Source organism: Globicephala melas, chromosome 10 (genome assembly GCF_963455315.2).
Source record: "Globicephala melas chromosome 10, mGloMel1.2, whole genome shotgun sequence".
Classification (NCBI taxonomy): Eukaryota; Metazoa; Chordata; class Mammalia; order Artiodactyla; family Delphinidae; genus Globicephala; species Globicephala melas.
In genome coordinates this window covers 37,600,704-37,627,960 of record NC_083323.1, presented here as the reverse complement: position 1 = coordinate 37,627,960, position 27,257 = coordinate 37,600,704, and the positions used below count along the sequence as shown (strand labels likewise).

At 39.8% G+C, this 27,257-nt stretch overlaps 1 protein-coding gene across 7 annotated transcripts in view; it reads right to left on the bottom strand.

Moving 5' to 3' along the window:
- The window catches only part of LIN7A (lin-7 homolog A, crumbs cell polarity complex component), a 392,447-nt gene that overhangs the window by 237,587 nt on the left and 127,603 nt on the right, over window positions 1–27,257 (bottom strand). For 6 of the 7 annotated variants that reach the window (XM_060306831.2, XM_060306830.1, XM_060306827.1 and 3 more), the window contains one exon: window positions 4,829–4,947. In XM_060306831.2, coding sequence (XP_060162814.1) covers window positions 4,829–4,947 — 119 coding nt within the window. Of the gene's footprint in view, window positions 1–4,828; window positions 4,948–24,828; window positions 25,106–27,257 lie in introns of those variants that run through there. The other variant, XM_060306833.1, reaches the window with a different exon arrangement.

Genomic DNA, 27,257 nt, shown 5'->3' with positions numbered 1-27,257 from the left:
ATATTTGGTTCAAATACGCAAGCGATAGGCATAAGTGTAGGAGTAAGTCCACACCACGGTCTGCTCTCAGCAGCACAGCATACACCAGATCAGTGAGCATATCACTCTGGAAAGCAGGAAGCCTGAAGGCTTTAAAACTTGGAAGATAATGATAGTAAATAGATGGCTAATTCTGTTTGTTCATGGGTTTTTTTTTAACATTTTAGTTTCAGAAGGAATATTTTGGTATTCTGTTGCAGAAATTGGATTTTCTCTTAAAATATGACCATTCAATATACTATTGATTGCTTACTCTGAAGCACAAGAATATAAAGTTTTGGGAAAAAGTCCATCTTTTGGCAATTGAGCTATCTGAACGGCAACTTAATTCTCTTAGGAAATTCTCTTATCCAAAAATCAACATTTTATAATCCTTTTATTTCAACCCTTATTTTTCCTTATATTTTAATTTATAAGTTTGGGTCATTCAAGCTAATTAATACAGCGATGAACTAAAACTTGAAGAAGCCACTTAAAGTGGCAGAGATGATTTTTACTGGGAATCAGTAGCATAGATTTTTAAAGTTCATCTCTCATTCAAAACTTTGTGTGAACTTTCTTTTGTCAACCGGTACCTCTCACTTTGGAAAAGCAGCATCACCTGTCACCCCATTTCTCTGCCATGTACTCCGAAATTACTTGCACCGAATAGGTACAATTGAATTATTAATCAGGTCTTGTTAAGATCAATGAGCAAAAAAACACAAGCAAGGTAAGTACTGCCAACTACTATCTGTATTCTGTGAATAAAGCTGGGTGTGGATTGTCATTCAAGTGCACTCATTTATTAATAGATCAATGACTTTCTTAGTTGTATACATAGATGGTCTCATTTCAGTACTGATCTCAACAAAACTTTTTCAGTCTTTGTTACAGAGTACAGAAAAAGTTAAGTAGAGAAAACACCTCCTCTCTTTTAATCATCCACATTAAAAAACAAAATAAAATTTCATGAAACTATTCTTCCCATATAAGTGCTGCACATACGCCAGAAGCTGATTCGGTGGTTTCACCCAAATGTAAAGCAAAATATGGGATTGCCTCAACATGAAACAATAACTACTGTCACACATGTATATGGCAAAAACAAAACCGGCAATAGCTTGTCCTGCTTTCTTTTAAAACATAATTTGGGCTTTACAGTCTTGTTGGCAGTGGTGTAACCTGCACCTGTTTTTGCTCTGGTAAGTGCAACTAAGAAGGGTGCCTCTGTAGTTCTTGTTCTTTTCTCCAACAGTCCTGACAACATTTATAACTTTCACACTGGAAAGTATTCACTGGCAAATATTTCTGAAAAGCCAAATAATTTAACCACAGAAATTCTGAGCATTATTTGAATAAGAAACCAAAAGCTCAAAGGTTTCATGCCAGCATGACAGGCAGTACCCAAGAGACCAGGAGTGAAATTAGATGTTATTTTCAGGTATTCATCATCTTACATCATCGTACTTCCTAGTTGTACTTTATTGGCTTGTGGATTCACCTGTCTGGCAAACTGTATTCATATTTTATATTTTTATTGAACAAATTTTCATTAGATGGATTTGCAATATTATTCAATGATTCAGAATTTTTGTATACATATAGGCTTTACACTTTTATCATTACTTCCCACAGTTAGTGTAAAACAACCCCATAAGAATAATAAAAATCCCAGACGTAACAAATATAAACAATACTATGCAACTGGTATGAAATGTTAGCCAAGATGAAGGGACCAAATCAATTTCTATATAACATGTATTGCCTTTTTTTTTTATTATTTTTTTAACATGTATTGCCTTTAAGAACAAAATTATTACTAAGGACGGTGCTGTGAACATAAAATTAATCTTAGTCCAAGTTTATAAAATGTAAGGTAGATAAATTATATCTCTTTTTCCCCTCTGAAATTTTTGGACTGCTTATAGATCAGTTATAGATTTGCATGGACCACTAATGATAAACGTATCACACTTTACCACAGAGTTTGTAAGATATATTTATAATGCCTATACAATGTCTCTTTTCATTTTTTTCTTACTCCCATCCTCTTTTTCCTTACCAAGGTCTTCAAAGAAGAAGGCCTGTGTGTTTATGTGAACAGATATCTACGTCGCATTTACATCTCCAGCATCAGCTTCTCCCCTAAGCTTCAGACTTAGATACCTGCCAGACATCTCTACGTGGATGTCTGAAAAGGACCGTCAATTTACTATGCCCAGAACAGAGCTCTTGTATAGTCTTATCCAAACCTGGTCCACCTCCAGAGATTCCCACCTCATTATATCACCACTGATCCGATTGTTCAAGTCCAAACCTAAGAATCCATTGAGACGCCTCTCTCTCATCCATATATCCAATATGTCAATGCTTATTGTCTTTATTCTCAAAAACATACATATTGAACTTGACAACTCCCCACTACGTGCACTGCTGTCACTTTGGTCCAGGCTGCCATCATCTCATCTCTTACGTGACCTACTCCTTACCTTATTACTGGTCTCTCTTATTTCTACTCTTGCACAGACACTTGTATTCTCTAAGTAGTCAGAGGAACATTTTTAAAAAGCTAATCTGGTGAGGTAAAACTCTCCAAGGGCTTCCTATCATGCTTAGGATAGAGTCCAGTGTTCTTACCATGGCCTGCGAGGCCTTGTGTGATCTGCTCTCCAGCTGCCTCTAGGAAGCCTACCTTCCTTATTTCACTGTTCCTTCCATGGACTGAGATAATTCTTGCCTCTGTGTTTTTTCACTTGTGATTTCCTCTGCCTGGAACACTATACCCCCTGATACCTGTGTGACTTCTTCCTTCAATTAGGTTATTTTCTGACCACGCTAATTTAATAGAGCCCTACCCGTACTCCCTTAATCCTGCTTTATTTCTCTCCATAGTCTTGTCACTTTCTGATATTGTATTATACATTTATTTATCATCATTTTCTCACTGGAATGTAAGTTCCATAAAAGTAGACACTTTGCACTGATCACAAGCCAAACTCCCAGTGAGCAGAGAGAGCTATTCGATGGTTCCTATTCTTTAGTTAGTTCTGTGGAAATAGAAAGGTGATAGGATATCTAAAATGAAAAGTCAGCCACCAAATCTCAGGGGAGCAGCACTCTGTGAAAGATAGGGGACTTAGCCTTAGTCTACAGAGTGACTACAGGAGGCCTGTGGAGTTTCTACATATCTTATACCTTTCCCACTGAGCAGCTGATAGCCGAGAATTCATACACTTTGAGGAATCTTCTTTCAGTCTTCGGTCAAATTCATCAATTAAAGCTTAGAGATGGGGGACTTCCCTGGTGGCGCAGTGGTTAAGAATCTGCCTGCCAATGCAGGGGACATGGGTTCAAGCCCTGGTCTGGGAAGATTCCACATGCCGCGGAGCAACTAAGCCCGTGCACCACAACTACTGAGCCTGCACTCTAGAGCTCTCAAGCCACAACTACTGAGCCTGTGTGCCACAAGTACTGAAGCCCGTGCACCTAGAGTCCGTGCTCCACAACAAGAGAAGCCACCGCGTGAGAAGCCCGTGCACCGCAACGAAGAGTAGCCCCCGCTCACTGCAACCAGAGAAAGCCTGCGTGCAACAACGAAGACCCAACACAGCCAAAATAAATAAATAAATAAATTTTAAAAAAAAGCTTAGAGATAGAATTATGGTTATTTCCTTAAGCTGCGTTCATTATAAACAAAAATTAAGTAGTTAACACCTTCACTTAATAAAGATTTAGCACAAGCGCAGTCTAAGTCAAATCCCAGCAAAATCCAAATATTAACCTCATTGGGTAGGCTATGGCTTACATATGCAGTGAGAGAGGTCTTGTGTGTCTCTGCCTTAGGCACTTGAGGTTTTTTCACTTAGTGACAACCCATAAACTAGCACTGTTGAGGCACAGAGTATGTGTTACCCACAAGTAGAGTTGCAAAGAGGAAGGGAGGCTGATACAAGCATTCCTTGAGAGGTGCATGCCCTCTGCTACAACAAACTCTCCTGGCAGTCACTGGGTTCAGCTGGCTTTGGAGAGGATGACAGTACTTAATTCACTACTGGGGACTTCTAGCAGGACAAATATGTTGGATATAGGCACTTTAAGTGCTAATTAATGAATTATTATTTAGTACCTGATAGGGAAGGGGTGATGGGCTTACTGAATAAAACAATGTAGTGTATATATCTTAAGTGTACATCTTGTAACCAGTGAAATACATTAATTGATTAGTCAATTCCACCACCAGTCAATAAAAAATTCAAACAGTCATTTTAAACACACTTGTTTCACCTCAGGCTTCTTGAAACTGTTAACCAGGAAAGCATTATAAAGATTTGTTGAAGGGCATATCAGCCTGTTCAATTTCCCCTTATTGCACTAGACAGTAATGTCTGGATAACTATAACTTTAGTCAGTAGGAGGTTACTCTTTCAGATTTACCTGAGGAAGATTTAGCTGAGTGTTCTTTTAAGAAAAGCTCAGTCCCCATTAATTATGACTATTTCTACCTGAATTTCCAGATGACTTCATGTGACTACTAAATAGTTTAGACTACACGCCAGAGTCCCCTGCTGAGGCAGTCACTTCATTGGTACCATAAGATCAACATTTGGTTTTATATGAATGCATAAATCCTAACTGAATCTAATTTTGGAATTTAGCAGACTAAATTATTTTTATCATCTGTCCAAGCAGTTAGAAAGCTAAGATGCAGTTACAATCTTAACTATTTCAACTGTTTGTGTGGAAAAGACATGTTTTCTGTTCAGAAGACATATGGCAGAATATAGTTATTAAAATCTTAGTCTCATACCTCTCGAATAGCAGTACAAAACTCACTCTGGAGCACTTTTTTGAGGGACTGTAGCTTGTGCACTGGTACTTCTCCAGATTCCTGCAGTTTTTCCAGTAATTCAATGGCTCTGGCAACATCTGAATGAAAAAAAAAAGAAATCAAAATGGAGAGACATGGAGTAAACTGAATCTCATCACCAAAGTACCATCATTTCAGTGACAATGAAAACAGAGACAAAGAAAAGTAAGTGGAATTAATTGCAAAATGAGAATTTACAATTCATAGCTTATTGATCTCATCTTTTGATAAAAGGTCATTTAAATCTATTCCACACAACTTGTCACTTAATACATCTTCCTTAATGGCATTTCTCATAAGTTATTTCTTGTCACACAAATTAGTCTGAATATTCTTTCAGGAAAGAAGAGCAGGAAGCATGTCTTTTGTATATTCTGATACCCCAATAACCAAATGAACCCTGTTAATTTTACCTCTGAGATGCTTTTTTCAGGTTTTCTTTTCGCATTCCACATTTATCACACCTGCATTTTTACAGTTATTAGTATGACGATTTGATTAATGTGCATCTTCTCCACTTGTCGATAAACTCCTTGAGGGTAAGAACTTAATTGGGTTTATTCATCACTGCAGCCCCAGAGTCTGGTGTAATTTATGTGGTTAACACCAGGCTACGGTCATTTAAGTTTTAAGGCCCCCCCTGTATCTTGGGAACAATTAAATTATACTAAGGATAACCAGCTTAATAATGCTAGGAAATTGGGCCGTATGGACAGTGCCAATATGTAATTTCCCTGGAAGATAAGGACCAGTAGAGAACAGACTAAGTCAGATGACCTGGGGGTATACTGGGCTGCACCTAATGGAAGAATAAAATTAATTCTTACTTATGACTTCAATAATACTGCTAGCTATGTTATTCGCACTTTGCCTGTTTTACCAGATTGTTGTTTCTTGCATTACCAAATGTGTCAATGAGCCTCTGACAAAAATATATAGCTCTATATGAGATCGACGATGGTAACAGTGTAACTCCAGATATGGCAAGATGCAACAAGAGGGGATTTTTTCCTGGACTGCAACAGACTAGTAAGACAGACGGTCCAGAGACTTTTGGCTACGTTAATAAGGTCTAGTCCAATAGTAGCACATAGAGTGGCCTATCAACAAAATCTTCGTCAGACCTGGCAATGAGCATTCCTAGCACTGTGGGACAAAATGGTCACGAAATACCTCTCAAACCATGGTCGAATTTATGACAGTGAGGGGGCCCTGTCACCTACAAACTGGCACTTGCCATCTACCTCCACAAGGATCAAATTATGAGCTGCTGCAGCTGCTGACCTTCAACACCCCCTAAAAGGAGTTCAAGGTGGAGGTCGATAATGAGGCCCTCTGTGCTTTGGGAAAAACTGGCAGAACAGGTCTTTAGATAGTTAGATATTTTCAGGAGAAGATTTTATGAGCCCAGTTCTTGCATTTCCTCGTATCTAGAAAAGCACTAAAATCCTTCATGGTGGTGTCTGCTCCTCGTGACTAGCAGTAATTTTCACAGGACCAGCAGAAACCTTCTCCAAAAAGTAAGAGCTTGATTGCATGTACTCCCCCTCCGTGAAAATCACATATACATTGACCTTCCCTCAGACCTCTTTGGAGCAGTTTCTCAGAACTATGTGGAATGCTGTCTCCCGGGCTATAGTCCTCATTTTGCCCCAAATAAAACTTATACACACACACACACACACACACACACACACACACACACACACACACACGTTAATAAATCAAGAAACACAGTCTCTTATAGCCATAGCTTTAAAATTCCCAGGATGGTCTTGTATTTCCAAAAGAAAATGATATGATGAAGGCTATTTTAAAAATACTTATGGTGGAGCTTCCCTGGTGGCGCAGTGGTTGAGAGTCCGCCGGCCGATGCAGGGGACACGGGTTCGTGCCCCGGTCCGGGAAGATCCCACATGCCGCGGAGCGGCTGGGCCCGTGAGCCATGGCCGCTGAGCCTGCGCATCTGGAGCCTGTGCTCCGCAAGGGGAGAGGCCACAACAGTGAGAGGCCCGCGTACCGCAAAAAAATAATAATACTACTACTTATGGTGATCTCTTCTACCTCTCTTGCTGTAGTCAATAACTCACTGAAAAGTCACTTAGGCATTTATGTATAGAATAGAGATTTTCAATTCCTAAGTGATTAACTCCAGAAAGTATCCCGTATCCCTGCCATCAGATTATAAATTCATCCATCCATCCATCCCTCAATTTGTGTTCCTATTAAACTTGGCACTAGCTTAACAAGACACACTTCTGCATTCACAGCTAAATGAGAAAAAAACATAACAGTATAGCTACCTATAATAAAATTTCTACCACCTCTGAATTAGGGTGGGGTTGGTATAGGTTTATGTATCTAACCAAAGAAAATAACCAAAAAGTAACTTTAATGGACACTCTCCTTTGACATACTGCCAACTGATTGCCAATCTTAGCCCAAGGAAGCATAAATCCTGAAATCAGTAAGACACTGCCAGTTTCAAAAGTCTGTCCTTTGTTACATAAACTGAAAGTCAACATAGTCAACTGTACCACACCAGCCACATCCACAATCAGTAAGATACCAAGCTAAGAATTGTATGCATTTCTAACTGCATGAAAGACTCTAGATGCCAACAGGCACCTGGAACTCTCAACATGTTTAAAACTGTGCTCATCATATTTTTTTCCTGAAATTAGCTCTTCTCTTCTTATATTCCAAATTTCTATTAATAGCATCTCCATCCAGCCTGTCTTCCAAGCTAGACCATGGCATCATCTTTCAGATTCACCCCCACATGCAATTAGTCAGTAAGTGCTGCAGGTTCTATCTCAAAATGCCTTTTGAATGGAAACCCTTTGCTTCATTACTTCTCTCCTGAGGTACTGGAACATGTCCTAACTGTTCTTTAAGTGGCTTTTCTTTTACAGTCCACTGTCCACTCTGCTCCCAGAGTGATAAATCTCATTATTATACTCTCTTGCATAAAACCTTCTCTGGCTTCCTACTGCCTGAAGGGTGAAATTCGGACCACTTAGGGCTACATACAAAGCCCTTAACAACCAACCTCTTATGACTCATCTCTAGAAACCTCCTCCTGCCCATTCTATACGTTGACCATCCAAAATTTTCACTATTCTAGGACACGCCACAGGAACACCATGTCTCTGTGACTTTGTACATATCATCCCCTGTCCCTGGAATGCAATTAATTTATTCATCCAATAGTGCCAGGCATGGGAGACACTGTGGTAATAGAGACAGAGGGGTGCTCTTGCTTTCATGGCATTTATAGGTCTGACGGATCACAGATACCCAACAGAGGGGGCATGAGCTATAAAAGCAGCTCTACAGGCTAGTACATGGATGTCTAACCAAGACATTTATCATCATCCAGGAGGTCAGGGAGGAGCTCTTTGTGAAAATAACAGCTAAGCACAGCCCTGGGTAGGAGGTACAGGTGAGGACAAGGAGAAAAAAAGTTCCAGGCAAATAAGTGCGGATTGAAGTCTTACCAAGAGAGTGTGGGGCATTCACAGAACTGAGAGTTCAGTATGGCTGAAGTTGAAACCAGGCCAAGAGTAGCAAGAGATGCAGCAGAGAGAAATCATATCACGGAGGGTGTGTTAGGTCATGTAGGGAAGACTTGGCTTAAATAGCATCTCCTTAGGCATGTCTTCCCTGACCCTCCAAGGCAGATTTAGTTGCTATCATAGCCATGATCCCACAGTCCTTTGTTCACTTATCCACTGTAATAATTACTACTCTCTGCTATAGCTCGTTTTGCATATATGTCTCCATCCTTCACCCTTGCAAATATATTAGCTTCTTGAGGTCAGGAACAGTATCTTATTTGTTATTGTATCCATAGTTCAGTGAGGAGTACTTGACAGATATTAGGTGTTTATATTTGTTGAATGAATGATGGATTAATTAATGAGACTAGCTAGGAAGGCAGGGGTTAGAGGTCTATGTCTAGGTGGACATATAACTAACTTCTCCTGAGACGAAACCTCCAGATCACTATCAGCCGTGATCAAGACTGGCTTGGGTCTGGTGTGGGGGGAAAGGACTCAAGCCTGAATCCGTAGGCTAAAGGGTATCACGTGACTGAACTAGAAGAAGTTCAGAAAAGCTGAAAGTGACTATTCAGGAGTTCTCACCCTGGACTGCACTTTAAAATTACCTGGAATACATTTTAAAATTATTTATTTATTCCCCCATTTTATTGAGATATAATTGACATATAACACTGTATTAGTTTAAGCGTACAACATAATGATTTGATATATGTATACAGCAAAATAATTACCACAATAAGTTATTAATGCCTGAGACTCACCCCAAATGAATTAAACCAGAATATATGGAACAGTGGTTCTCAACCTTGGCTGCAGACTGGAACCACCTGGGGAGCTTTAAAACCCTTGGATACCTGGGCCTCACCCCAGAGATTCCAGTGAGATTGGCCTAGGGGGAGGCCTAGGCATTAGGCTTTTGAAAGCCCTCAAGGTGACGCTGAAGTGCAGCCATGGTTGAGAACCACTGGTCTAGTTGGCATGGGTAGTTTTATAGCCCTATTTAATGCAAATGTGCATGCAGGGTTAAGCACCTCTGCTACAAATCAATGGTTCTAAAACATGAGTGTGCCTAAGAATTCCCTGCGGAAATGTATTAAAATGTAGGTTCCCGACCCCTCACCCCCACTTGAGGGAGGTTGATTCAGGAGGTGTGAGGATAAGGCCCAGGAATTTGCCTTTTAAACAAATGATTCAAGTGATTCCAAAGTAGTTTCACAGACCCCATTTCAAGAGATAGTGAACAAAATGATGGTTCAGGTTTCTTTCAGCCCCAGCATTCCAGAAACACTTGCATTTTCTATTATTCTTTGATACCCGTAGAACAGGATACTGAATGGGATTCTTCTGGGAGTCTCAGAATTATTGACAAAAGTCCATGAATGGAAGTAATTAGTGTTAAGTACCAGCCCCATCCTGAAACAATGCTCCTAGCAAAGGCTGCTCACCTGGATCACCTGTGGAGTTTTAAAACCAGCCTGCTTCCCCAGACCAATTATTCAAAATCTCTAAGTGTGAGATCCACTCATGAGGTTTTGTTTCTTTGTTCTTAAGCTTCCAGATGATTCCTATGACCATCCAAAGTTGAGAAATAAAGTTCAAAAAAGAGCGATCAAAGAAATTAGACACTATCCACCATATTAAGACTTATTCGAAGCTGGGCCGGTCCTGTTATGTAATGTAATACCATAGGCCGTTTCCAGTTCTTATTAAGAGGTAACTGGGGGATTTCCCTGGTGGCGCAGTGGTTAAGAATCCGCCTGCTAATGCAGGGGACACAGATTCAAGCCCTGGTGCGGGAAGATCCCACATGCCACGGAGCAACTAAGCCCGTGTGCCACAACTACTGAGCCTGGGCTCTAGAGCCTGTGAGCCACAACTACTGAAGCCCGCATTCCTAGAGTCCATGCTCCTGCAACAAGAGAAGCCACTGCAGTGAGAAGCCCATGCACCACAACGAAGAGTAGCCCCCGCTCGCTGCAACTAGAGAAAGCCCACACGTAGCAACGAAGACCCAACACAGCCAAAAATAAATAAACTGATTAAAAAAAAAGATTTAATTGTGAGATGAAAGAAAATTCATGAAAAATTGTTAAGTCATTAACTTTGGACAGAATACTAGGTCTTTTGCTTCTCTTCCATTAACCAAGCAAGGAGTGTTCCAAATAGAACCAATTGTAGCCATTGGGGGTTGCCTGCAGAGGGAGACTAGAATCCCTTTCCTGGTGAGACAGGCAGCAGACATGGTGATCTGCCTGCCCTCTGCCTATCTGATCAGAGGGAGAGATCTGGAGAGCAGTGGCACTAGAGCATGAACCATCTTGCTGGCATCTATCCAGGGGAATCTAGCAGTATGAGGTCATGGGGTATGTGGCAGTTGGTAAAAGCCAAAAGAAGTCTAAAAACTAAGAGTGAGTGAGATCAGGTCCCTCCAGCCCAGGCCTGGCTGGTGCTGCAAAGATGTGGTGAGTGATAAATTGGATGTTAGACTGGAGCTTAAAATGAAATTCTGATTCCCTTTAGCTCCGTAAAAGTACCAGAAACCTGCAAGCCAAGGTCTGGAAGGAAGCAAAAGAAGCCTTTGAGTAAGTAAAATACTTGTTCTTAAAATGATTGCAGTAAAGTGTGTGTAGTTTATTTAGGAGTTCCCTTAGCGTTCTCATTGAGAACCTCACACTTGTTTTATGAAACTATTCTACAAAATTTGGTTACTAATACAGAAGTCTGGGTCTATCAGGATAGCTCAGATTAGAAGAAATATTAGATAACGACTGGGGAGGCTGCTTGACAAACACAACGAAGGCAAGAAGATCTCACAATTTTTTTCTGAAATGGACTCGTCCTCTGGTCTGTCAACTCTCAAGCCCATACTTCCACCATCTATCCCTAACCACTGGACTGCCAGGGAGCTCTCTGGAGAGCATTTAAATGATAGGGAAGAGTGTTTCTCAGCCTTGGCTACCAACTGGAATCACCTGGGTTAACTGAAAAACAGAACAAAACAAAAAACAGATACCTAGATCCTACCTACATATATTTCTGATTTCATTGTTCTGGGATATGACCTGGGCATTAGTATCTTCAGAGCGCTCCCTAGAGATGACCATGCTGAGAATCACTGATATGGCCTCTCAAGGTACACCCCAGGGAATCTAATAACAATGTTACTTATTGCTGTCACGTACAGCAATTGCTAATTGCTCTCACGTACAGTGTTTAGTATGCACGAATTATAAACATTTTCCTTCTCTTAGCACTATGAAGTAGGTACTATTATCTCCACTTTACAGAAAAGGAAACTGAGACCCATAGAGTTAAAATTACTTCTCTGAGGAAAGAGCTAGTAAGTTGTAGAGTTAGGATTTGAATCCTGGCAATATGGCTCTAGAATCTGGACTACATTTGAGATGTGTCTCAGGAATCTATATTGTTAAAATCATTCCCAGCACCACTTCTCCAACATTGTTAACAGAGATTATGCTAATCTGATCAACAAATCCTTGCTTGAGGGCTGAAAACAGTGGTTCTCAAATTTTAGTCAACAACAACAACAAAATAACCCTGGACCATTTATTAAAAATTAAGGTTAAAAAAAAAGAGGCTGAGGGTGAAGCTTTGAAATTTGCTCTTTTAGTAGTCATCTCAGATGGTGCTGATGCAGAAGGTGGTTCACAAATGCACTTTAAGGTTACTGATAGTTCAATATGTGATCCAGAATAAAGTGAGTTAAAGGCCATCATTTATTCATTGTTTACTTGCCTTACTTAGCTCATCTTATAAAATCCTCAAAAATATATAAAAGGATTACTACTGTTCCTATTGTATAGTTAAAAACAAAATAAAACAAAACAAAACACCAACTAAGGCTCAGAAAGATGAATTATCTGGCTCAAGGTTACACAGCTAGTAGGGCCAGGATTTAAGACCAGAGGTGTTTGACTCCAGTGCCCATGCTCTTATTTATTTCTCTAACCTGCCATGGAAAAGGGATTAAAAATAAAACAATAAAGGTATGGCAAACTTATTTTTTAAATATAGCATCATCGCAAACTGAGGCAAACAGATATAACACTGCACAAAGTCCTGGAAGGTAACCCTTCAATACATTATAGTATAATCAATGTGCTCATATTGATAACTTTTTTTTTTTTTTTTTTTGCAGTACGCGGGCCTCTCACTGTTGTGGCCTCTCCCGTTGCGGAGCACAGGCTCCGAACGCGCAGGCCCAGCGGCCATGGCTCACGGGCCCAGCCACTCCGCGGCATGTGGGACCCCCCGGACCGGGGCACGAACCCGCGTCCCCTGCATCGGCAGGCGGACTCTCAGCCACTGCGCCACCAGGGAAGCCCCTTGATAACATATTTTAATAATTAAAAATGACCAAATCATCATCAACTGCCTGATGATAGTAAGATAACATATTCTGGAAAGACTTCCTTTAAAATAGTTGAACATTATAACCAAAAACAATAAAATATTGGAACTTAAGTGGGATGAACTTCCAGTCATCTGGAAGAGTCCAATTATCATCTTCTCTTTCCTTAATGATGACTTTTTATTAACTTGGTTAACATTTAGACTGCAGAATTTAACCGATGACTCATGTGCATCTGGAACTTGGATGAAGATATAGCTGGGTCATTTAAGGCATACTGTCCACTAATTCCATAAAAATTTATTGAGTACTATGGCAAACAATATGAATGATCTACCCCAAAGTCATCTAAAACCCTCATATCCCTTGCCTTCTTCTACTACAAAAGCTGGAAAGCAATCATACTTCTCTTTCCAGACTCTTCTGTCATTTGGCCAAGTTGTTGTAAGTGTAAAGTCACTGGGTATGGCTTCCAGGAAGGCTTTTTTTTTTTTTTTTTTTTTTTTTGTGGTACACGGGCCTCTCACTGCTGTGGCCTCTCCCGTTGTGGAGCACAGGCTCCAGACATGCAGGCTCAGCGGCCATGGCTCACGGGCCCAGCCCCTCCGCGGCATGTGGAATCTTCCCAGACCGGGGCACGAACCCGTGTCCCCTGCATCGGCAGACGGACTCTCAACCACTGCGCCACCAGGGAAGCCCCAGGCAGGCTTTTTAGATGAATAAAATGCTGGCGTATGCTTCAGCTTTTTGGTCTTCGAACCCTTACTCTTTCCCCATTCTCTTGCCAGCCTTAAATGTGCCTAGAGGTGAATCAGCCATTTTGTAATCATGAAAATGGCTGTCACATGCTAAGGCAGGTGGAGTAGGAAGAAGGAAGGGGCCTAGCCCCTGATGTCATCACTGAGCTGTGTACTGGCCTTGAACTGTGCAACCCCATGATTCTTGTCTATGAGACAAATATATGCTTTACTGTTTGGTTCCCTGTGACTTGCAACCAAATACAAACTAACTAATACCAGAGGAAATGACTTTAAACGCACTATCCTAGCAGGGATAAGGTTGATGTTACTGAGAAACTGGAGTCACATATGGTGGTCCTTTGAATAATATAACCATGGAAAGCCACTCTGGGAAGGTGACATTGGACTGAGACTTGAATATTGATAACAAGCCAGCCATATGAAAATCCGAAGGAGAAATATCTGAAGAGAATAGCAAGGGCAAAGACCCTAAACTGAGGGGAGCAACCCTACATATTGGAAGAACAGACAAAACCAGTGTCAGTGGAGCACAGTGTGTAAGGCAGAGAGCAATAGCAGCAATGGCGTACTGGTAAATGATTAACAACCCGCTCTCCAAAACACATGCACAAAACAGAAAAAGCCCTTATTTGTAGCGTTTTCTGATTTCTGTAGTGTAAATACTGCTACCATGACCAGTTTCAAGGTACCAACATGATACCACTGGCTTGAAAAATTCTTGACTACTCAACACTCAGCTCTCACAAGGCAGAAAGTACCGATTACGGCACACCACTGTATAGGAAACAAAGTTTGAGAAGTAAACAGGGGTTAGATTTTAAGCAGATTTTATAAGAGCAGTGGTTGAGAATCTGCCTGCTAATGCAGGGGACACGGGTTCGAGCCCTGGTCTGGGAGGATCCCACATGCCGCGGAGCAACTAGGCATGTGAGCCACAACTACTGAGCCCGAGCATCTGGAGCCTGTGCTCCGCAACAAGAGAGGCCGCGATAGTGAGAGGCCCCGTGCACCGCGATGAAGAGTGGCCCCGGCTTGCCACAACTAGAGAAAGCCCTCGCACAGAAACGAAGACCCAACACAGCAAAAATAAATTAATTAATTAATAAACTCCTACCCCCAACATCTAAAAAAAAAAAAAAAGAAGGTTATATTTTCGTGTAATTACTAAAGAAAGCCATTGAAGAGTTTTGGGCAGAAGAATGATATGATTTGGTTCACATTTTATAAATATCATTATGACTACTGTTTGAAATGTTAATTCCAGTGGGTCAAGGATATACACAGGAAACCAGTTAGGAAAAAGGCTATTACAGTGGTCTTGGCAAGAAATGGTGAAAGCTTCATGTACAGTATTGTAGAAGTCATTATTAAGTCTACATTTTAAATAGTGTACATGAAATACTGACTGATTACTAGCTTCATGATGTATCTAAAAATTGGACCAAAGAATGCTCAGTTTAAAAATCTCATGCTGCACAACAGAGCATGTGTACCAACAAATGAAAATAAATGGCCAATAATGCTTTGCACTTGCATTGCTCTGATATGAAAGGAAATTCTGTCAATTTACAAGTAATAATGAGACATGACAACCATTGTGTCCTTCTCATCTGACACTCATCTCTGGATCCACCCACGACTTGCCATGTTCCTTAGAGGCACACTAACTGGTAAACCTTAGGACTAGCTCAATTTAAATGTGCTCAAATTAAAAGCTTTACTTAGTATGCTGTGAAAAAGAATCCCAATTTATGTTTATTATCAAAAGCTGAATGAATTCTCTTTCTAGGATTTGGGACGACACTGAAGTGTATCACAAAAGTCTGACAATACTAGAATTTTTAAATCATGAATCTCAAATTGTTTGCCAAACCTACTGCAACCAGAAGAACACTTTACGCTACAAAATGAAAAGCTGTAGTTGCTAAGAGATTCTCTGAAGTGGCCGGTACCTGTTTCATGTGAAAGTGATTACTTACCCAATAAACAAATCGTTAAGTATACAAAGCTTAAGCTTTGTTAAACAATCCCTGTTATGTGGTCTGAATGAGTAACGTGTTCCCAGTTTTTAAAGGAACTATAGTCAACGTTTTCTTCTTTTTCTTTCCTTCTTCCTTTTTTAAAAGAATTCATCTAATTTTCCCAAGCAGCTAAAATTGAAGCTTGATTTGCCTACCATCACCTGAGACCTCAGGAAATCAGGAGTTTCAACTTCCTTTTTTGTTTGCGCTTTCTTTTATCTCGTATTTGATGTCTTTCCCTTTCTTCTATGTTTTCACCTCACGTTTCTTTTTAATCTTCCATCCATGTCTTTACATAATGACAGCCAACTATAACCTTAGTCCTAATGACAGTGAAATTAGCTCATCTCATTTTCTGTTTCCAGCCTTCTTGGCAACGACGCAAATGAACACCTGACTTGATCGTGTTTGGAGAATCTATGAGAAATTAGACCTGGCCAAAATGTAATCTGTTTTTGCATGTCTGAAAGAAGTTGAACCAACTACTGCCCTCTTTTACGCTAAATACTAAAACACCTGTATCCTATTAATTTTTGTATGCGCCATTATATCCAATCCAGAATCATGACAATTGTAGGCCCTTAAAAACTGGTTGTTGAATACAATTGATTGTACAGAATTAAATGTTATTGTTATATTATACAAGTATTATGTATTATGTACTTATATATACCTATATATTATATTAATATTATATACAAGTATTTGTCTTCACTAGTTAACAGTGATACTATATCAAGCCCAATTTGACAAGATTTGGATTTCTTACAAAACGTGAATTCTGAGAAAATTAGGATTTAAGGGACTAGACTCCATCTTTTTATAATAATCAACTTTAACCTTCTACAAGTGGGTGGAGTAAGAACCATGGGTATGACTTGGAAAGTGGATCAGAGTTTATTTTAGCACTCATGAAAATTTTTAGGGAAGCCTTATTTTAAACTCTCTGGGAGGTATTTCAAAGTACATTGTCCAAACTACATTTTGTATGCAGACAAACTGTTTCTAAAATTTCTTAGACAATGGATACAATGAGCATTTCTTCATTAGCCAGTTAAGTACTGGGAGTATAGTTGTAGGAATACAACTGCCACGCACAGATTAGCAAGATGATACCTCAACCCTGCATCACCAGCGACCCAGCCTGTCCATCCACACTACGCTTTATTTACACTTCATCTACAGCCTCAACTGATTTTAGATGCACTTGATGAAAGAACAAAACACTTTTCACAGAGCTTTAAATTTAACTCTTAATTGAAGTCTATATATTTTACCTTCCCTTCCATAACTCCTTATCTGTCTAACGTTTTCTCAATAGAAGTTAGTTAAATAATTATTGTCTGGCATCTTAAAATACTAGACACAAAACGATATGGATCCTTAGGCTCTATGAGTTTTAGTATTTCCCTGGCTTAGTACGTAAGACATAACCAAGCTTTTACACTGGTAGTGATTCCACCTGTGTATATTGTCAAATTGGAATTTTTTTTCCTGGTAATTATTACTAGGACATCCCAATCGCCTTTTTCATATTGCTTAGGAAATTGGAAGGGAAAATTTTATCAGGAAATTGCTGGAGAGACACCCAATCGAGTTCGGTGTTTTCAAAGAGCTCATTATAAAGAAACCTTACAAATTTAACTTTTCACGTCCTCAAATATCTCCTATACTAGAGAATGGATGAATGTTTTTATCTAAACTGACACTTTGATAAATTATCCTGCTGTCAAGCTACTTAATAATGTTTCCTCTGTTACCTTATCACTACTATATCATACTATGACTCAGTTGCTTAGTTACTTTGAGAATTGTATAGTGAGGTTAGTGCAGTGCTATCTGTGTCTTTAAAAGATGATTAGAGGACAAAGTGAAGCTTGGTGTTTGCAGAAATTGCTATGGTGAATAGTTGTTAGGAACATTGACTACTTTCAAGCTGTGCAAAAGATGATTTAAAATTCCAAATAAAAATCGTGAAATAATGAGTTTCTCCTCATTACATTAGATTCCCTGGGGCTGCTTTGTCAGACTTTCAATTGATGTTTCTTTTATAAAACAAATCTTGGGAATAGAGGAGAAGGAAAAATAATTGTTTAGTAACTTATTGCATTTGCATAGCAAATAGTAACTAATGAAGTGTTATTTAGTCATAAGTACAGTTAAATAAATTTAAAGATGACAAAAAACAAACTTGAATGCCTTTTTCCCCTAATTACAAAATAAATTCACTTCTTGGGGAGGTTTATAGGGTAAATATAAATTCCAGTCCTATGCTTTAGATATGTTTTCTTTGTTTAAAAAATATGAAAAAAATTTTAATTTCTGTTATCAAGACTATCACTAATCATTCTTTCTAAGATGCCCACTCTGTGCCATGGTGCTTTCACAGTACCGTCCATCTTTGTTTCCTAGTACTTATTATTGTAATTGTACATTTATCTCCATGACTCTTTGACTACTACCTCTCTCCTGTAGATTGTAAGCTTCATGAGAACAAGAACCATGACTGTTTTTTGTTCTCCTTTGATGTCCATGCCCAGCTGAAGGCCTGTAACAGGGCAAGTACTCATTAAATATTTACTGAATAAATAAATGAGCCAAAAGAAAATACCTGCCCAGAGATGGAGGAAATATTTTGGAGTAGTGTTGACTTGCTCTATGCTATTCAACACACACTACACAAAAGACTGTTCACTGACTCTGTAACCATAACTCAACTGCTGTATGCATGAAAATGTATCAGAAACATTTTTTAAGTGTAATTTTAAGGAAGTTCTAGGAGATGAAGTTTGGAGGTTCGGTTGTAGACTCTAAGCATGAGGAGTTAAGTTTAAAATTCACAAATAAAACATTTATTTGGATAAAAACAGATGCTACAACTTCATATTAGATTAAAAATAACTTAATATTTTCTTGTCAGATGAAAAAAATTTAATCCCATAGACCACTAGATGTCCTTAAAATTATACTTGTACCTTTTCTAGTTCGTGAGTCATTAGGATCTGACTCAAAACAAACAGGCAAATGCAATAAACTCGAAATGACTTGTTCAACAAGGTCCTGAATTTATAGTAAATAGCTGGGTTTTGCTCCATTTGAGAGAAGATTAAATAAGCTTAGCTTTATCTTTTGAATAAGCTAATATCGCAATACTTAAATCTGAGTATGAATTCACATTTTTTAATGCAGAACAAGCTATTCATACATAAACAAGTTTAATTTGAAAGGCATTATTTTTCAAGTGGCCTTAACATAAGCCACTCTTGCCATAGTTTACTGAGTAGTTTTATCTTACCTTTAATTATACATACTCTGAATACCTTAACTCAGGTGCAAGAACGTCATCACATTCTAATAATACTTTAAACACATTTATTTTTGTTACATTTATCAAGGATATCTCTAACAGGTAAGGAAAAAGATTAACATGTCTCTCTTAGGGATCCTTTTTCTTCTACATGCATCTCAATGTCAACACTTATTAATGCATATAAACGATGCAAAAGAAAAGAGGAAATTATGTTGGTTTATTAAGTGCGGATAGAGGTAGCCTTACTATTTTTATCTGACATTTCAATAACAGAACGCCAGTTCAAATGCCATAGAAGTCTGAAAGCAGTGACTGAGAAAAACACATTGTTGGGCTTCCCTGGTGGTGCAGTGGTTGAGAGTCAGCCTGCTGATGCAGGGGACACGGGTTTGTGCCCCGGTCCGGGAAGATCCCGCATGCCGCCGAGCGGCTGGGCTCGTGAGCCATGGCCGCTGAGCCTGCGCATCTGGAGCCGGTGCCCCGCAACGGGAGAGGCCACAACAGTGAGAGGCCCGCGTACCACAAAAAAAAAAAAAGAAAAAAGAAAAAGAAAAACACATTGCTTACCTGAAAATCATTGTGTATTTAAAGGCATTATGCTCTTCTTATGTATGGGGGTAGATGATGTATTTAACATGTGACTGTCAAAGTCAAGGAACATTTTAAACTAAATTAGATATGAAATCAATATGGCTATTTTTATCATGAATCATAGACTTCCTTTAAAACTACATTCTAGAGAAAACATATATATATATATATTTTTTTAATTGAACAGTTCTTAAAAGTTACTCAAGCCAGTCTCCTGAGAAGTGCAAAAAGAAATCCTTTATGTGAACTGATCCATTACCATACCAGGTGAATAGAAAATAGTAAAATTCAAATAAGCATTTTAGGAATTCCAAAATATGAATAAGTGTTATTTCATTCCAAGAAAAAATAAGAATAAAAAATATGGGGGTTTTGGTGGAAACAAATCAAGACTTTATTGTTTTTATTTGCAATTAAAATGTCAAATGCAAGAATTCACATGGCAGGGAGTGAGTTGAAGAAAACACAGGTGCCTAATTCGCAAACTACAAAAAACAGTATAAAGGTGACCATCTGGGGAGAGCTGGCTGACTCAATTTTCCTGTGAGCTTACCGTCTGCTCCATATTTTTCTTCCAAACTCCCCATTCTGACCTTGAAAATGCATCTACATGTTTTGCTACATGCATTTCCTTCTAAACATAAATGCAGGTAGACTTAATTATGCAAAGGATATTAACACAACAAAGGACATATTGTGCTGTATTTTATTTTATCTCAGTTTTCTGATTTTTTTTTAAAAGGTTTTATTTCTGATGGTGATACTCTTTCAGCCTTTCAGCTGTTCTATAAATTCCTAGATCACAGCAAGATCCTTTTTGACCTACCTCCTAGAGAAATGGAAATAAAAACAAAAATAAACAAATGGGACCTAATGAAACTTAAAAGCTTTTGCACAGCAAAGGAAACCATAAACAAGACCAAAAGACAACCCTCAGAATGGTAGAAAATATTTGCAAATGAAGCAACTGACAAAAGGATTAATCTCCAAAATTTAGAAGCAGCTCATGCAGCTCAATAACATAAAAACAAACAACCCAATCCAAAAATGGGCAGAAGACCTAAAGAGACATTTCTCCAAAGAAGATATACAGACTGCCAACAAACACATGAAAGAATGCTCAACATCGGGCTTCCCTGGTGGCGCAGTGGTTGGGAGTCCGCCTGCCGATGCAGGGGACACGGGTTCGCGCCCCGGTCCGGTAAGATCCCACATGCCGCGGAGCGGCTGGGCCCGTGAGCCATGGCCGCTGGGTCTGCGCTTCCGGAGCCTGTGCTCCGCAACGGGAGAGGCCACAACAGTAAGAGGCCCGCGTACCGCAAAAAAAAAAAAAAAAGAATGCTCAACATCAATAATCATTAGAGAAATGCAAATCAAAACTACCATGAGATATCATCTCACACTGGTCAGAATGGCCATCATCAAAAAATCTAGAAACAATAAATGCTGGAGAGGGTGTGGAGAAAAGGGAACCCTCTTGCACTGTTGGTGGGAATGTAAATTGATACAGCCACTATGGAGAACAGTATGAAAGTTCCTTGAAAAACTAAAAATAGAGCTACCATACCACCCAGAAATCCCACTACTGGGCATATACCCTGAGAAAACCATAATTCAAAAAGAGTCATGTACCAAAATGTTCATTGTAGCTCTATTTACAATAGCCAGGACATGGAAGCAACCTAAGTGTCCATCAATGGATGAATGGATAAAGAAGATGTGGCACATATATACAATGGAATATTACTCAGCCATAAAAAGAAACGAAATTGAGTTATTTGTAGTGAGGTGGATGGAGCTAGAGTCTGTCATACAGAGTGAAGTAAGTCAGAAAGAGAAAAACAAATACCGTATGCTAACGCATACATATGGAATCTAAGAAAAAAAAAGGTCATGAAGAACCTAGGGGTAAGACGAGAATAAAGACACAGACCTACTAGAGCATGGATTTGAGGATATGGGGAGGGGGAAGGGTAAGCTGTGACAAAGTGAGAGAGTGGCATGGACATATATACACTACCAAACGTAAAATAGATAGCTAGTGGGAAATAACCACATAGCACAGGGAGATCAGCTCGGTGGTTTGTGACCACCTAGAGGGGTGGGATAGGGAGGGTGGGAGGGAGGGAGACGCAAGAGGGAAGAGATATGGGAACATATATATATGTATAACTGATTCACTTAGTTATAAAGCAAAAACTAACACACCATTGTAAACCAATTATACTCCAATAAAGATATTTTAAAAAATAAATAAATAAAAAGAAATTCCTAGATATTCCATGATACACCTGCAAGTGCTGACAAGCACAGTTCTAAGCAACAACTGCTTCTTCTTTTTTTTTTTTTTTTTTGCGGTACACGGGCCTCTCACTGTTGTGGCCTCCCCCGTTGCGGAGCACAGGCTCCAGACGCGCAGGCTCAGCGGCCATGGCTCACGGGCCCAGCCGCTCCGACACGGACCCGTGTCCCCTGCAACGGCAGGCGGACTCTCAACCACTGCGCCACCAGGGAAGCGTAACAACTGCTTCTCTGAGAGCAGTGGTCCACAAGGAGGCCCAGAAGGCAGATCTCTGAGAACGTCAAGGAGAGGAGTTGGAAACTAGGATTGTACTCCTTATGTGGATACAATGAATCATCACAGGGCGGATGACAAAGCTGAAACAGTGAGGAATTCCTGGCTTGTCACAATATACCGATTGCCCAAGTATGCTGAGGATGTCAGGATTTCTGAAGGAGGCATCACACTTTACTGACATGGGGAATTAATACTCTGAGCATAAAAACAGATTTGACACTGGTTTTCTTTTTATGTCTCAGTCTGAATACTGAAAATGATGCTTACTTTCAAGTGTTTACTTTCAAGCACTTGTTGCCGCATCGTTTCTAAAACTAGGCTTTTGCTTTATCCCACATTTTTTTTTCTGGAAAAAAAAATCTGTAGCTATCACTTCTTCAGTATCCCTAATTCATGCTCTAATCATTGGCCTCCTGCACTGTATACATGGTATCTGCTCTCCTGAAACTTGTTTCCAGCCTTGAATTCTTTCCAGGTTAAAACCCTGATTTATACTTGGTTGTCCTTCAACATCTTAAAGTTCATCAAGTGCTAAGCTAAACTCATCAAGTTTGTGAATCCACATGTCTCCCCTTTGACTTTTTTCCTCTCTCCATTTTCATCATCTATTAGTCAGTAAGGCATGCCCATCATTATCTCATCCTTCCTTTTCATTCCTATAACTCTTCCTCAAATTCAGGTTAGGTCATCCAGATTACAACAATAATACAACAGTGGTCCAAAATTGTCAAACTGTTCCAAAGAATAATAGGATTCCTGGAACAAAGAGTTCCAGGATCTGCATATTCCGTACGACCTAGAGATTCACAAAGTATCTGAAAGGCTACAGTAAAGAAACATCTTATTAAGTTTGTTTAACCTGATGTTTGGGAAACCCAATATCTCCTAATTCATTTTACCATGGAAAGGTTTTCAAAGAGCATCCAATAAAATCTCCCAGAGTCATGTTTGTAAAACATTCTTCTTCCCCATAGATTCAATCCTGCAGCCAATTTTCATAGCAGCTAATAAATATACAGCTCAGATGATTTCACTTCCCTGCTCAAAATTTTCAAACACTCTCGCTTACCCATCAAACAAAGCTAAGCACCTCTATCTATCTGCAACCTACACGTTTAATCTGCTCTTTGAGGACTTCATTCATCTCTGTAGTTCACCAGACATCAAGCCTAGGATCTACTGTACTACAAGCGCTCATCCTCAAACCAAATAAATGTGTTTCATTAAATAAATGTGTACCATCATTTAGCAATGAATCAACCTTTCAAGCAAAACTCTGGTACTGTGAACAGCTCTTTAAAGACTTAATGGCTTCCTGATGCTCTCCAAACTTAAACCAAAGTCTACTTTGCTAAAGAAAAATATATTTACTTTCTTCTCTCCATGATTTGAAAAACTCTGCTGTAGATAGTTACATGCACTGAATAGTTTTAACAAATTAAATTGTCATTATTGCATGGTTTTCCTGAAATAAAGGTGGTATGTGGTGCTTAGTATAATTGAGCCAGATGGGAAATTGGTAAGTAGATGTGGAATGATCATATTATCTGTGATCATTCCTTAACCAGTGTCAAAACACATATTCTTATCCAATTTTAAAAAAGTAACATCTATTGAAAATACTTCTAAACCTTAAAAAATTTTAGGTTATAATTTTAACTGAAATGGTACTTACTGTTCAAGAAATACTCAGTTGCACATCTGCTTTGGGTCAAGCATTGGTACCAGGCAAAAAGCAGTCAACAAGATGGACACAGTTGTTACCACAGTGTGTAGTTTTTACCAGGAGTTCCAGGCATGCTGAGAATTATATCTCCCTCCAGCAACTATGCTATTTCTCTGAAAGCAAAAGTTCTACAAAATGTTGTTCTTACTGTCCCTAAAATATCTCATCCTCTCCTGAGTCTACACCAATGAAGCTTTTACCTACTATTTCTAAAAAGTGTCAGGACCATCAATGACCTTCACACTGCTAATCGCAATGGTCAATTCCCAGACGAGGTCTTACCTCACCTGTTACCATTTCACACAGATAAGCCTTCCCAGCTTCTTAAAAGACTTCATTTACTTGGCCTCTGATCACCACTGTCTTTTGCTTTTCCTCCCTGGCTGGTGCTTCCTCATCTTCTCAACCTTTAAGTGTTGTAATTACGCAGAGCTGAGTCATCAAACGTCCCATCTTTTCATCCTCCAGATGGCTTTAAATACCATCTATACGTTGATAATTCCCGTATTTATATCTCCATCCTGGACTCTTCCCTTGAGCTCCAGAGTTTTTATACAGCTGGCAACTCAAACTCTTCATTCTAGCGTCTAACTGATATCTCAACACATCCAAAATCGGTATTTCTCCTGGACGTAAACCCCTCCCCCTACGCTCTTCTGGAGTCTTTCCAATCTCAGGTGAAACTTCATCTTTTCAGGTTCTCAGACCAAACACCTGATTCTTCATCAACTGCTTTGTTTCTCCTACACCTTATACTCAAACCTGCATCAAATCCTGCAGGCTAAGTCTTCCAGGCGTGTCCAGAATTTGACCACTCATCACTACCTTTCCTGTTACTACCCGGATCCCTACCACCGTCATCTCTGGTCTGGATTCTTTTATTTACTTCCCAACTAATCTAGTCCGTTCAAACTAAAAATCCCACCATCTGTGGCTTTAGTATATTAGACTAAAAGCCAAAGTCCTCAAAATAGCAAGCGTCAGCCTCCTCCAGTCCGAGGGCGCGCTGGCCTACCTCCAGTGCTCGGCTGGGCTCCCGGAACGCGTCCAGGCCGCTGTCTTCCCGGGGGCGGCCAGGTGGCCCTCAGCGGCCGCAGTCACCATGTCCGGCGGCGGGTTACCTACAGCTGCGTGGTGACCAGGCTGCCTGGGGCCCCCTGTCCCGACCGCCGACCGCCCCAGCAGCTCAGAAAGGAGCTGGGCGCAGACCTGCTGCGGTGGATGCTCTGCGGTGGCAGTCCTCAGGCTGGCACAACTGAACTGCCCCTCAAACTGATGGGAACCATCTTCGGAACCCCGGACGGAAGCGAAACCCCTCTAGGGTGTTCGGGGGCCCACCAGCCCGGTGGAGGGCGAGGCCTGGCGTCCCAGGGAATCACCAAGACTCCCAGCCCGCAGCCTCGGGTTGCAGTTCCTGGGGCGGCCTGGCGCCACCTCGTGGCTGCTCCCGGGGCTGCACCCTTAGGACTTGGCTTTCCTAGGACTATCCATCCAGAACCCACACCCTGCGCCTTCCCCCTTGGCCCTGCCCATCCCAGAGAGAACTGTAACAACTAAAATGACATCACTTGTCCAGGGAAAAAAAAAAAAAAAAAACCCAAAGCCTCTCTGTCTTCATCTCTTTCTACCCTTTCCCTTGTTGACTGTGCCCCAGGCACAGGGCTCATTGCTGTTCCTAAAATACTTTCAGAACATTATTGCCTCAAGGCCTTTACCCTTGCTGTTTCCTCTGTGCTACTTTTTCCCAGTTATCCTCAGGGAAAACTACTTATTTACTTATACAGTAAGTCCCCTACATACAAACCTTCAAGTTGCGAACTTTCAAAGATGCGAATGTGCATTCGCATGTCCAATCACATAAGTTACTTCACGTGTCTGGGTTACGTTGTCAGGTGCGTGCATCCTCCACAAGTGGTTGTGCTTTTGTGTACTTTATTGTACAGTACTGTATAGAGTATAGTAGTACAGCATCTTTATTTCAAACCCAGGATGTCCGGAAACAAGCGTAAAAGCAGTGGTGATAGGTATTATAAAACTATTACAGAACAGTACGATATAGCCGATTGTGTTAGTTGGGTACCTGGATAACTTTGTTGGACTTACGAACAAACTGGGCTTATGAACACACTCTTGGAACAGAACTCGTTTGTATGCAGGGGACTTACTGTATCTAATACAGGAGGACTTCCCTGGATCCACCCCTACTTTCCTTGGCTCTGTCACCGCCCCCCCGCAAACCTGCTTCATGTTTCTTCAGATTACTTAAAATTATAGAAAGTACTATGTACTTATTTGTTTGTCTTGTCGTCCTCCACCTCCACCCCACTACCATATAAGCTTCACAAGAGTTGAAATTATGTCTGTGTTCACTACATAGGACCTAGAACAGGAGTTGGGACATAGTAGGCACTCAAGAATCGAGTGAATAATTGGGTGAATTTACAAAAGGGCATTATAAGGTGCTATGGAAGCATAAAACAGAGGGAACTAAACTAGGCTCAGGGAACAAGAGTTTTTGAGGAATCTGAAACCCAAATGCTAAAAAGACAAGTAGGAATTTGCCAAGAAACGGGAGGAAGAGGAAGGGAAGAGTTCTCCCCACAAAGAGAACAACATTGCCAAGATCCTGATTTTATTTAACAAATATTTATTAAACACTGCAATGTGCCAGGCTGTGTTCTAGGTATTTGGAACATAAGTAATAAAGGGGAAAGGCTATACATAAATAATTTTTGGCATATGATCAGTTAATAAAATTAAGAACATATTAAGATATATTTAAAATATTGGAAAATGGGAAGCCACTAAAAAGTTTAATGCAAGGAATGACATGATCAGATTAATAACTCAGAAAAACAAAACCAAACATAAGCCTTACCCCCAGTTCCTGGCTGTTTTGATACTTAACCAAGAAGAGCTTCCTTTCAGGTTCCACAGTCATTTCTAATATAAGCCCTTAGAAACAGATAAAGTGAAAATGGTGCTAATTATTTTCCTGTATGTGAATACAAAACAAAAAAAGTCTTATAAATAGAAGTTTTCAAGTTTTTCAAAACTTTAATATAATTTAATGTCATTTTATTTTTAAAAAATCTGCTTTTAGTACTCTTTTCTCATATTTTTCAGGAATCTTTTTCAAATTTACTTATTTTTTCAGTGTCATGTTCTCTCCTTATAGTTTCTATTTTTAAAGTGCATTTTAAAATCATTATAAATATGCTTATAGTCTCTTTCTGATTTCTTCTATATCGAGTTCTTTCAGTTTTTCAGACATATCTTCCTTCTTCTCTCTGAATTTCTGTTCCTTCTGCCCAAAACACAGGGCTCACTAACCCCCTGGTTTGTTGTCAGCACTGACTCACTCGAATGTTCTACCTCCTTCTCATTCATTTCTAATGTTTATTTGCGAGCTCACCTTTGGCAGGGATTGTTTGTTCTATGAGA